Source organism: Maniola jurtina, chromosome 27, assembly GCF_905333055.1.
Source record: "Maniola jurtina chromosome 27, ilManJurt1.1, whole genome shotgun sequence".
Taxonomy (NCBI): domain Eukaryota; kingdom Metazoa; phylum Arthropoda; class Insecta; order Lepidoptera; family Nymphalidae; genus Maniola; species Maniola jurtina.
The window spans coordinates 5570961-5584900 of record NC_060055.1 but is presented as its reverse complement, the minus strand read 5'-3'; the positions used below and the strand labels follow the sequence as shown (position 1 = coordinate 5584900).

The 13940-nt window shown below is 34.7% G+C and overlaps 2 protein-coding genes across 4 annotated transcripts in view; one reads left to right on the top strand and one right to left on the bottom strand.

The window, feature by feature from the left end:
- Positions 1-8140, bottom strand: part of LOC123879200 (methionine--tRNA ligase, cytoplasmic) — a 23455-nt gene extending 15315 nt beyond the window's left edge. For all 3 annotated transcript variants that reach the window (XM_045926803.1, XM_045926805.1, XM_045926804.1), the window contains exons 1-5: positions 7933-8140; positions 4259-4379; positions 3168-3321; positions 1815-1958; positions 96-193 (exon numbers count right to left, since the gene is read on the bottom strand). In XM_045926803.1, coding sequence (XP_045782759.1) covers positions 96-193; positions 1815-1958; positions 3168-3321; positions 4259-4379; positions 7933-8035 — 620 coding nt within the window. In that variant the 5' untranslated portion in view covers positions 8036-8140. The remainder of the gene's footprint in view (positions 1-95; positions 194-1814; positions 1959-3167; positions 3322-4258; positions 4380-7932) is intronic.
- LOC123879202 lies at positions 7511-13823 on the top strand. Its single transcript, XM_045926807.1, has 3 exons — positions 7511-7518; positions 11885-12089; positions 12264-13823. Exons 2-3 carry the CDS (start codon positions 12060-12062, stop codon positions 13605-13607), a joined length of 1374 nt encoding a protein of 457 aa, XP_045782763.1. The 5' UTR covers positions 7511-7518; positions 11885-12059; the 3' UTR covers positions 13608-13823.
- The last annotated feature ends 117 nt before the right edge of the window (positions 13824-13940 follow it).

The window sequence follows — 13940 nt, the reverse complement described above, 5'->3', positions numbered from 1 at the left end:
TTCTTGACAGACAGACAGCCAGACAACAAAGTGATCCTATAAGGGTTCCGTTTTTCTTTTTGAGGTACGGAACCCTTAAAAAAAGTCGTAATTACCCAATAGGCGAGACCATGTTGGTGATTTGTGGGACGCCAAGAGCTGAGTTCGAACTGAACGGACCGTCCACCGTTCCCTCCCATTGATTTAAAGCTTCCTGTAAAAAACATTTATTTATTTATCTAAATTTTAGCTAGCTAATTCCCACGACTTCGTCCGCGTGGATTCAAGATTTTGAAATCCTGTGAGAACTCTTTTTAGCGGGATAAAAAGTAGCCTATGTCACTCTCCAGGTCTATATCCATGTAAAAATTGTGGGCTCTTCTCAGACTTGGTCGCGTTTGGAACCCTCGTAGCTTTAGTTTTAAGTTACGTAATTAATTATCACCAATATATCGTACAAATTTAACAATTTCGACCATCAAAAGGAGTACAATTGTACCTACTTTGAATAAATGGTTTGACTTTGACTATGAATCACGACAATCCGTTGTGGCGCGATTGAAGGATAAACCAACAGACAAACACACTTTTGCATCACACTAATATTATAAAGGCGAAAGTTTGTATGTGTGTGTGTGAGTGTGTCTGTGTGTGTGTGTGTGTGTGTCTGTGTGTGTGTATGTTTGTTACTCCTTCACTCAAAAACTACTGGACGGATTGGGCTGAAATTTAGAATGGAGATAGATTATACTCTGGTTTTTGGACTTCTTATCTTATTTCTCTGGACTTTTTATCCCGGAAAATTAAAGAGTTCCCACGGGATTTTTAAAAAACTACATCCACGCGAACGAAGTCGCGGGCATCAGCTAGTTTATAATATGGCCAGTGATATTTATTGCTAAATAATATTATTATTATAACAAGATAAAGTTGAAAACTAAAACCCGACTGCGATCATCTTAATAACACTGAAATATTAGGGCAAAATAATTGTTTGTCTGTCGTTTGGTGTATTTTAATGTTGTTGTACATTTACACCCGTATTCACAAACGTTACTAAGAGGTCTCATAGTGCGCTCGAACGCACAGTGTCCGTTCCACCAATCAGATGACTGTGTCACGTCAATTTACAATGATCTGATTGGTGGAACCTACACTATGCGTTCGAGCGCACTGTGAGACCTCATAGTAACATTTGTGAATACGGCCGTTATACTCTTGAATTCAGAATTTTCTACTCTTTCATTTGACACCCCACTCGATACAAAAGCAAAAATATATTTTTAAAGACCCCCACTTCTTTTGATGTAACATCCGCTAGGCCAATTTTTTTCGTATAAAATATAGCCTATGTCACTCGGGCCATAACAACGAATCAATTGACACCTCATTCATCAAAATCGGCCCAGTAGTTTAGGCGCTACGGTGGAACACACAGAATCTGGATACAAACATACACACATACATACATACATAGACTGCTAAAATCATTACCCTTCCTTTTGGCTTTGCTGCAGTTGGGTAATCTATACTAATATTATAAAGAGGAAACCTTAGTATTTTTGTATGTTTGTATTGAATAGGCTCAAAAACTACTGGACCGATTTCAAAATTTCTTTTACCATTACTTAGAGGGATTCTTCCGAATCCGTATAGGCTATATTTTATCCCAAAAAATAGAAAAAAATTAAAAAATTAATGTCCACCCGTGCAAAGCCGGGGCGGGTCGCTAGTAAAGATTAAAAATAGAGGATATATCGGGGTGTTAGGTTGCACTTTTCTGCCTATGCGAATTTTGCTGATGCGACTTATAAAAGTGGTAATACTGTACATACTTGAACGGCCTCAGCTTGTGCGAACTCTTGCGCCCATTTTGTGATGTTGGTAAACTCACTCAGGTAACTCTGTTTGAGAGTGTCTTTATGTGTGAGGGGGTATAGAGTACTCCATATAGAAATGTCCGCTGCTGACAGTTTATCCTGCAAACAAGTGTAAATTAAAAATTTATAAGTTATCAGCTCTTTTCTAGTTACTTGTAACCACAAGTAACTAGAAAAGAGCTGATAACTTTCAAACAGCTGAACTGATTTTCTTGGATTATAGCTTCTTAGCTAGATTTTATGTAAGCCTGCGAAGATGATACTGCCATTGTCGGAATTAGAATGCCATAGCCCATAAGCCTGACGCACAACAGACGGAAACGTTTAAGTGCGGAAACCAGCCCAGAGAGAAGAAGAGCCCATAAGCCTACTTTGTATAATTTACATGCTTGTACATAACAAGTGTAAATTAAAGATTTATAACACCTCTGATAAGTGAAGGTTACAATAACTAGAAAAGAGCTGATAACTTTCAAACGGCTGAACCGATTTTCTCGGGTTATAGCTAAGAACACCTCGATCAAGCCACCTTTCAAACAAAAAAAACGAAATTAAAATTGGTTCATTAGTTTAGGAGCTGCGATGCCACAGACAGACACATAGATACACACGTCAAACTTATAACACCCCTCTTTTTGGGACGGGGGTTAAAAAAGAGAAAACCCGGTCAAGTGCGAGTCGGAATCGCACACGAAGGGCTCCGTGCCATCGTACAAGATTTAACATCATATAGATTTTATTTTTTTTCCTTCATTCAGTTCATTTTTAATCGGCTTCAAAAAAAGGGGGAGGTTCTCTATTCGATTTTTTTTGTATGTTTGTTAAGCAATTACTCCGTCAACTATGAACCGATTTTGATAATTTTTTTTTGTTTGGTAGGACATACTTCCGAGGTGGTCCCATTTTAGTTTGGTGAAGATCTGATGAATATCTTCGGAGATGGAGAACAGAACTCCTCAATGGATAAGAGTGAATTGCTCGCGATCGGTGTAATAGTAAAGTATACAGTAGATTTTTATCTAGATATAGCATATTATATAATTATATAATAATACAGTGGGGCCAATAAAAACTGTGTAATAAAAAAACAAAAAAAAAACTGACTTCAATAATTGACTTTGTTTTATACTGTATCATCATCATCATCAGCCTGTGGACGTCCACGGTTGGACATAGACCTTCCCTGAAGAGCGCCACCACACCCGGTCCTCAGCCTTCCTCATACCGCCACTTTATATGGTCGGTCCATCGTGCTGAAGGGCGTCCCACACTTTATAGAGATAAACAATTAAATACTCATCAACTCACCCCAATAATATATTTCTTCTTAGCCAACATTCCTTCAATCACAAGCAATAGAGAGTTTAAGGCTTGCTTCAGATCTGATGGGACAGACTTGCCCATCAGTACTGCAGCTACCACAGGTTGCAGACGGGTTGCCTCCCATTCCAGGATCTGGTTGCTGAAAAAATATACAACTAAACCGAGAGAAACTTAGAAGTTGTCTATAACATCAGCCTCAGAATTTTTAAGCCTGAAGGAATTCGAGAATTAGTCTATTTTAAGCTTTCTTTGTCTGGGAGTTTGAACCCCCAAAACCTTACCAGTAACAATTTTGCAACTCATACTACAAGCAAAATAATTCTAAGGTGACAAGAACTGACGAACGAAATAAAATACGGGGATTGCCCGAGCGATGAATTAGTTAACTAACTTTATTTTAATTTACCGTTATTTAATAACCTTAATAAGTAATTAAAGATCAGAATCAAAAGTTTTAATTAAAAAATATGTTTAAAAAATGTATATTTTTTATAATTGGCTTGGGTTGTTGCAGGAGGCACTATAATATCTCTCGCGTAGTTGGCTAATCTCTATGGAAATTGGCAGTTGTGACAGAAATTCGGTCAGGAAAACATATTATTAACTAGAGGATGCCCGCGACTTCGTCCGCGTGGATTTGGATTTTTAAAGATCTTGTGGTAACTGTTAGATTTCCTGGATAAAAAGTAGCCTTTGTCCGTCCTCGGGATAAAAGCTAACTCTGTACCAAATTTCTTCAGAATTGGTTAAACTGTTGGGCCATTAAAAGGTATCAGACAGACATTCACTTTCGCATTTATAATATTACTAGGGGATGCAGTGGATTTTTTTTAATCCCGTAGGAACTCTTTGATTTTCCGGGATAAAAAGTAGCCTATGTCCTTCCCCTGGATGTATTCCAAGCCTGTACCAAATTTCATTAAAATCGGTTCAGCGGTTGGTTGGGCCGTGAAAACGTAGCAGACAGACAGACAGACACACTTTGGCATTTATAATATTAGTATGGATAATAATAAGTATGGATAGAACACTGCTTGTTCAACAAACTCCTTTCCATTCTAGGTGTAACCTCTCACCATTGTCCATTTTCTGATGAGTCAGGGAACAGGTACTGTGTGGCTGCGTTGCTGCTGAAGAATGTCAGATCAGCATCCACTTCCAACAGTGGCAGCACTCGGGGACCAGGGAACACGTCATCTGTCAAAATAAGCTGTCAGCTTTCTAGGGTTCTGTACCTCATACAGAAAAAAGAATCCTTATAGGAGGACTTCGTCTGTGATGGCGTTTGCTGGCGCGCGTGCTGTGCTTGTTTGGAGTGTTTTTTTTGTTAAGAGTGGCTGGTTTTTGTGTTAGTTGGTGTTTTTTGGTGGTGGAACTGACTGGGAAGCGCTCTAAAGGGGCGCCGCGCGTGTGTCGGCGGGCGCCGGCGCAGACGGGGTCCATACTTGTATAAATTCAATAACTTGAAAATATCACAAACTTGACATTGGCTAATCAGAGTAAAGCCAGATTTAAAGAAAAAAAAAATCCTTATAGGATCACTTTATTTTATGTCCTAAATCCTAAATCCTATAGCAGTAGTCCACAACAGGCGGACTAAGGTCCGTATCCACAAAATAAAAATGAATATGCAGTAGGTATCAGTTTTTTCCTGGACCTTGATAAAATTTTGTCAACAGTATCCGGACCTCACTTAAAATTACTTACTGACCCCTGCCCTATAGGTTACTTCTCATTGATCAATAATCATGAAATTTGGCGAGTAGCAATTATCTTATAGTAAAATCTGAAAACCGTGAATTTGTGGTTACATTAGAAAAAAAAATTAAAGTGTTATTTCTGGTATGATGGTACAGAACCCTTTGTGTGCGAGTCTAACTTATACTTGACCAGTTTTCCTAGCTTGGAAATAGAGATTGTCATCAACCAAAACCAAAGTAAAAAACAAAATGATGCAACAATAATATCATAAAGAAATCACCAAAACATGGCTATACAAACAACAAACCCTAAAAAATAATTTATTTAACATTAGTCGACGAAGTGGGAATTACTTCATGTGAGCTTGAATCATTCAATGTATGAGGCATACTAGAAACAGCATCACCTTGTAATACATCCTCCCTTGCATCGAACATTGGATGATTTTCATTAGTCTTAGGGAAGTGAATTTCAATCTCAGTTGATTTACTTTGTTCATCTGCTTCAGTTGCATCTGAATCTAATCCAATTGATCTAATAATTGACTCATTAAATGTTACATCCCTCGATCTGATTAATTTAACATTGCCGTTATTATCACAGCCCAGTAATCTGTAACCATCATTACCATCATAACCAATGAGAATACATTTATCGGCTTTCTTGGAGAGTTTTGTTCGCTTTTGTTTTGGAACGTGGGCGTAACATTCACTACCAATTATCCTTAAATGTTTAATGGATGGTTTTTGTCCAAACCATAACTCAAATGGCGATTTACCTTCTATAGAAGTCGGTCCAGTTCTGTTCAGAACATAAGCAGCAGTGTTGACAAGCTCTGACCAACAAGCAAGTGGAAGTTCTTCATGAGCATGCATCATAGTACGAGCAGCCTCAACTAAAGTTCTGTTGTCTCTTTCACAACACCCATTTTGCTCTGGTGTATATGGCATTATCAATCTTTGCTGAATACCATGAGACTTCAAAATATTTTCTACAGCCTCGTTATGAAATTCTCCACCATTATCGCTGAGAATTGTTTTTATTACATGACCAGCAGTGTTTGTTGCATTAATCATCTGTACAAGCTTATCTTTAACTTCAAACTTGTTTTTGATAAAATAAATTTGACGATACTTGCTGTAATCATCTTTAAAAAGTACAAAATAGCGAAATTTACTGAAAGAATTTGGGAACGGACCACACACATCAGTATGTATAATCTCTCCTGGTACTTTAGCTCTTTCTCTTGTTCCAAATTTACATCTGTGTGTTTTGCCATAGACACATCCTGTGCATAATTCAGAATCGAGTTTTACTTTGATACCAAGTTCCTTTTCTAACAATAGTTTAACATGTCTTTTATTCTGGTGACAAAATCGTTCGTGATACAGTTGTAGGATATTATCATTAGATACAGTGTTCAATTCAGGAGTTTGTCTTTTAATTGCTTGTATATTCAACTTATACAAACCTCCATTTTTAACACGTTTTCCAATTAAATTAATTTTTCCTTTTACTTTCAAAACACACGATTCTCTTTCAGATATAAAGACACTGTCCTCTAGTTTGTCTTGTGCGGCAAGAACAGAAAATAAATTTCTTTTTATTTCAGGTACATACCATACGTCACAAAGCCTTATATGTTCTTGCTGTCCATGAACGTCTGCTATTAGATCAACTGTACCTTTACCGATAGCTTGTATTTTAGCGCCATTTGCAGTTGTAACCGATTGGTTATCAGTAAAATATTGAAATGTAGAAAATATGTCGTTGCAACAAGACACATGGCTAGTTGCACCATTGTCAACATACCAATTCTCATGATCTTTTTCAATTACATTAACTGTTTCATTAGTTTCAATCTGCATTAGTGAAAGTGTAAAGTTGGCATCTTTAGCTTTACTTGTTGATGGATTTTGTGGCTTAGGAGGTTTACCATCCGATATCCACTTATAGCAACTTTTGACTTTGTGTCCAGTAAGGCCACAATAACCGCATTTCTTCTTTTTATTCATTTTACTATGTACAACTAGTGCTTCAGTATTTTCTTCTTTATTTCTAAGCGATCGTTCATAAGCGCAAATTTGAGCTGTCAAATTATCAATATTACGATCCTTTTTAGACATAAGCATCCAACTAGACTTAAATGGAAAATAGCTGTCATCAGGTAAAGTTTCTAAGATCTTGCAGATTAGTAAAATCTCTGGAAGGTCATATTTTCCTTTATCTTGAAGAACATCTTTTTCAGATTTTTGTAGTTCTGCTTTCAATTCATGCCATATATTTTTCAATTTAGATATATGCATTGACATGTCATGAGAAGGATCTTTACGATAGCCGAAGAAACTGTAGCATAGTGTATAGCTTTTATCTTCAGATGTACCATCAAACAGAGTGTGCAATTCATCCCAAACCTGTTTAGCATTTGTGAATCTCATCACTTTTTGTAGAGTAGCATCTGACATATTAGCCAATAAAATGAACATTGCAGTATTGTTTATCTCATTGTATGTTCTCAGAGCTTTTTGATAAGAATCAAAGTCTTCTGCTGATGCTGTGCTATCTGGTTCCTTTGGTTTGTTTAGATTGCCATATATCGCATCTAAGCATCCAGCAGTACCTCTTAGCATTAACAGTACCTTGCAGCGCCATGTTGTCCAATTTTCCTTTCCTTCTAAACGACCAATATCAATTTTGAAGCTCGTGGATGAATTCCATGAAGACGACATTTTGATAAATCTTGTTAGAATTTTTAAAGAAAATAGAAATTATAGCTTATCTCTGCTCTAAAATAATTCTTGAATTTATTTTCGATCTGCTACCATATTAGAGTCCGTTTTAGGATCGATAAAAATTCAATTAAATAAATATTATACTTTGAGAAAAACATATTTTTATTAGAAGACATGTTAGAGACATTCCAAATTTTAAAATAGAATTAGAATAAAATCTTGAATAAAATAGACAGCCAGTGTGACACATAAATTAATACAAAAACCTTCTTTAACAATATTTAATGTAGAAAATATAGTAAGTTTTGAAATATTACCTTCCAAAGTAGCCTTGTGTATTACGAGTGTTTTGCCGGCTAATTTTCCGGATATTAGTAATTTCAACGTTGCTGTGTTATTTTGATTTGTGTAAACCTTCATTTTCGGTATATTTAAGTCCCTTTTTCTATATAAAAATGTATTTTTTGCGATACATAACCTAAAAAATACAAATTCGTAAAGTTGGCGAATCAAATGACATTTGGATTGACACTTGACATTGGCAGTTGACAGATTTAAGATTTCTTTTTTTTTTTCTCCCTCTCGTCTGGCTTTACAAAGATAAGCCCATGGACGTATGATTAGCCACGTCATAGTTAGTTACAAGTTAGGGAAACTACTTTTTTTTTTCCTCTCTCGTCTGGCTTTACAAAGATTAGCCAATGTCAAGTTTGTAGTTATTTGTAACAAATTAATTATTAAACTATACAAGTATGTACCCCGTCTGTGCCGGCGCTCGCCGACATACGCACGGCACCCCCTTAGAGCGCTATCCAGTCAGTTTTAACAAAAAAAAACACTCCAAAAAGGTAGAGCACGCCCGCCAGCTAACACCAACACAGACGAAGTCCTGACAACGTAGTCTGCCATGGAGATAGGAATTACGGGAATTACCTATCTTAAGGTGCATGCGACGGGTCTGACCGCGAAATTCAATTTGGTTTTCAACCCCTGACCCAAAAAGACGGGTGTTATAAGTTTGACGTTTATATCTGTTTGTGGCATCGTAACTCCTAAAATAATGAACCGATTATAATTTAGTTTTTTTTTTGTTTGAAAGGTGGCTTGATCGAGTGTTCTTAGCTATAATCCAAGAAAATCGGTTCGGCCGTTTGAAAGTTATCAGCTCTTTTCTAGTTTTCTTATAAAGGTTTTTGAGTCGGGGGTTTTTAAAATTTTGAGTTATTAAACACATGATTCCCGAAAATCTACATCAATCATGAATCATTAGATAACTACCTATTACAATCGCGATTGTTGACATTGGCTGAATTTGTGGTATTCTTGTCGAGACAAAGAAAGACAAACGAATCAAAGTAACTAAATATTGAATTACCACAAAAAATTATTGGTGTAACTTACCTACAGTTTGGGACAGGTCAACATGGCAATCAAATAGGAGATGCCCCCCATATGCTTGTTCCTTTTATTGATCTTCTTCAACTAACTTCGTCATTGTGGACTACAAAAAATTGGAACTCCTATTTACCCTCTTAGGGGTTGGATTTTCAAAAATTCTTAGTGGATGTCTACGTCATAATAGCTATCTGCATGCAAACTACCCCTAAGGAGGTAAAATAGGGGTTTTTGTAGTCCACGCGTAACAAACCGCGGGCATAAACCAGTATTATGTAAGAACAAAATATAAAACAAATAATGTATTACTTAATCTTTTTATTATTAAAAATTAAACATCTTTTCATCTAATTTACTTCTACACTTATTTAATAAATATCGATTTTGGAATAACGCTTAAAACTAAACAATAAATAATAATAGAAAAAAAAATGCAGTGAGTTCAGAATTTATTGAAGGTACAGAAAATAGTACTTTTTTTAATTAAAAAAATGTGTTTACAAAAATTCAATGAGACAAAAAAAAACTTTTATGAACTTTTGCTGAAAAAATGTTATTGTACTTGTAAAAACTATACTACTATACTTACTACTAACTATACTTTTATTGTAAAAAGTGTATAAGTGAGCTACCTTATGTGAATAATTAATTGCTTGGATACAGAAAAGTAAATAGATATTGTTTTAAGAGGGGTCTCTCCGTCATTCGCTTCATACAAACGTAGTTCCAATTTCATTTGAATAATAAACAACCAAAGTCCATGAAATTTTGCAGACATATTCTAGAAACTAGTATCTATGTCTGTGGTTTTCCAGATTTCTGTTAAAATATTCGGTTCCAAAGTTACGCGGTCTTAAAAATTTACATACAAATCTTTGAGCCCCTGTAATTTTAAAACTACATATTTTTAGAAAAATCTAAAACACCACAGACACAGATATTAATTTCTAGAATATGTCTGCAAAGTTTCATGGACTTTGGTTCCTTAATATTCTAATGAAATTGGAACTACGATTGTATGAAGCGAGTGACGGAGAGAGCCCTGTTAATGTGTTTACACAACCTAAACATTACAAAGTTTTTAGAAAATATAAGTATGGTACCATTTTAATTTTTGTAACCCATTTGCCATTTTCTTAATATGTTCCTAAAAATTTTCTTATCCCAATTAAAAGGTAATATGCAGTACAATCTGATTTAAAAATCCTATTTTTTTTTATTTGTACTCCAAAAATTACAGATAGTAGAAAGTGCAGATGAATGATATATAACGTTTACAAATTACAAACCTGACATTGGCTAATCTGTGTAAAGCCAGACGAGAAGAAAAAAAAAAAAAAAAACGTTTACAAAGTAAACATGGTATGGCCATATTTTATCTATCTGTCAACAGCTGTCATTTGTCCTTTGAAAAGTACAGCTAGGCAATAGAATATTATTGTACTCTACTAATAAATTATAAAAAAATGTCATTACAAAAAATATTTCTTTATTATATATATTGTACTAATTACTAGGGGTCTATTTTTTTTAAATTCACGACTACCCAAATCCAACTACAATTTTTTTACATTACTAATTTCATTCTATATAATCTGTACTCATTGTGCAGTTCTGGGAAGCCATTTCATGATAGCAAGTGATATTTTATTTAATATTAGTCCTCTGTTTCTACGATAATGACAAGATGTTACGATATTTTTTATATTTTTTGAATGAAAAAAAAAATGAAAATATCTGTTAAACAAAATGACACTTACAAACCAGTTGTTAAATTCCATCTGATCGATAATTACAATCGATTTTGCGAACACAACCCAACACTAAAACCAAAAGTTCACACCACCAACCTAGAATTATCATTTCGAAATTCTATTGTATCAATTTTATTACCTACATCAGTCAAACATTTTATTGTACAAGACCAATTTTAAAATCGACAAATAAAATGTACCTGTGAGACTTTATGACAGAATTTGTATTGAATGTTGTTGAAAAGTCAAAATTTATTCGTCATTTAAAATTTATTTGGCGATTGAGAAATTAGTCCGAAATTCATAATCGATGACTGGAAATACCGATAAATAAAAATCGATTTCACTTTCATTCGATTATAGCCAATCCCCGCAAAGTTAAGTGAACTTAACATCACTAAATGTGATTTCTACCGATTTAAAATCAGTCGATCCTTTCTTAAGGCGGCTACACACTAACAGACTTACTCGCATATGTCGTTAGGTGTGTAGCCTCCCTTATAAACTCCAATACAATCATAAGGACATCATATTTTTGGCCAATTTTTATTTAAATAAACAAATAACCTTTGTATAATGATCCAGCCATTTCAGCATTTAAACAAACAGGTACTTTTGAAAATTGGTACAGAAACGACTTTAGGGATCTCTAAAGTCTAAAAAGTTGCTAGAACCTTGAGAAAAAGCCAAGACTTTGGATATAACCTATTTTGCAGATTTTTGAATTTATCTCGTTTTGCAAATTTTACATTTTTTTCTAAAACTAGCAGTTTCTTATTTTTAATTTCAAAATTTAAGCTGTCAGAACCTTGAGGAATCACCAGGAAACCAAAGAAATTACTACCTTGGAAAATATACCCTACTCTGCAATTTTTTTCAAAAAAACTAGCAACTTAAGTTTGTACCAATTTTCAAAACTACCTGTTCGATTTCGACTTTATGTCTTATTTTATTGTAAAATGACTGGGTTTATATTATTATAACATGCCTCCTAAGCTATACAATATTCCCTATACACTATATTGAGTATCACAAGTATACAAAAAAAAAAAAAAACAACTTTTCACTTATTAATTAAATAGTTACGGTAATTAAAAAAAATAAGTAGAATTAATTTCAGTAGTATACTTTTTGCAATTCACGAAGTCGAGTGAGCTTTACTCGTGGTTGAACGTGTATATGTACATTGCTGTAGTGTGCGTGTCTGACGGAGCGGTCAGTTGCGACCGAGCCGTCGCCACGGTCACTTGTGCTTGTTGTTTCCACGACGCTTATTACCACGAAGTACTGTCAGCATGTCAAAACGCAAAGTTGTTCATAGCGAGGTAAGGCATTTTTTATTTTGAATCGTTTTTTGATGAATTTTGAAATAGTTAATTTATATTTTGATCTGTCAGAAATAATAGACAGTAGAAGCCATTTTTCAAGAAAAGGTTTTTTGGCATGCAATAATTTTATAAGTGTTTTGGATATTTAATCGTATGTTTTATTATTTGTAGGGACGAGCAATTATCGCTAAAGTCTTTCACTTTCTTCAAGAAGAATATAATTTTATGAAAGTGAATAACAGTGACAAATGTGATTTAAGTCCTTTGGCTAATGTACTTAAACGTACTGCGGAAGCAACTGGCGTCTCTGAGCGCACTGTAACTAGAATATTGAAAGAAGAAAAGGAGTTGCCGTCACCTTCCTCCAAGTTCACTTCACCCATGAAAAAACGACGTAAGAGAGACAGCAAATTCATGTTGGACAATATGCATAGAGAAGTAATTCGAACTACTATACAAAATTTTCACATTTCACACAAACAAGTACCAACTTTAGCAAAACTTCAGTCAGTTTTGAGAGAAAAAATTGGTTTTGACGGATGTTTGAGCACTTTACGCTCTTTGCTCATAGAAATGGGCTACAAATGGAAAAAAATTGATAACAACCGCAAATCATTACAAGAAAGGCACGAAATACAATTATGGCGTTTTAATTTTTTGAAAAAAATTAATCAATATCGTTCAGAAGGCCGTCATATCGTATATACCGATGAAACGTATGTGCTTACTTCTCATGTACGACAAAACACCTGGTGTCTAAAAAGCAAAGATCCAACAAAAAAAGACACGTCTTTTTCAAAGAAGTTGAGTACGGGCAGCCGTTTCATTATAGTACATGCAGGCAACAGTAGTGGTTTTATTAAAGATGCTTCTTTAGTATACAAAGCGGCATCCACAACTGGAGATTATCACTCCAACATGAATTTTGACAATTATGTCAAGTGGCTTAATGAAAAGCTTCTGCCAAATATTCCAGAAAAGTCAGTTATTGTGATGGATAACGCATCTTATCACAACACCCGAAGCAGTAAAATACCTACATCAAATTCTTGTAAGAGTGACATGAAAAAGTGGCTGATGGAAAACAATATTCCGTTTGATGAACGGTCGCGCAATATAGAACTGTATGATTTAATTAAAAAAAATAAAGAGCGTTTTGTAACGTATAAAATTGACGAGATAATAAAAAGCAAGGGTTGCGAAATATTGCGATTGCCTCCCTATCATCCCGAGTTAAACGCGATAGAAAATATCTGGGGTATTTTAAAAAATCGCATTGCCTCTAAAAACATAGCACAAAACATGACTGAAGTACAAAATTTAATTTTTGAGGGCTTGAACAGCATTGACAGCAACACTTGGCTCAATACCTGCAATCATGTAGAAAAAATTGAAAAAGAATACATGAAGTACTTTGATTCTGACTTTGAATTTGTTATTAATGTAGGTGAATCAAGTGACAGCGGTACTGATGAGTTTGAAAGTAATAGTGATAGTTTAAACGAAGATGATTGATTATCGAATTAAATTAACCTAGACAGTAATTTTGTGATTTTATTATTTTTATTATTTGCAACAAAAAATATTGTACAATAAATTATAGGATTTTTTTTTCATTTTTTTTATGCTAACCGTACCCGCTTTCTATCTCACGCACACTGTTACAAATATACAGATACGTGCTTACCACAAGTAAATCCCGCTCGACTTCGTGAATTGCAAGAACTGTACCACTTTTATAAGTCGCATCGGCGAAATTCGATTGCGTAGAAAAGCGCACTAAAACCGAATGTACACCAATGAAATACAGACCTTATCGCTTGACATTAAGATTTAAAACACAAGAAC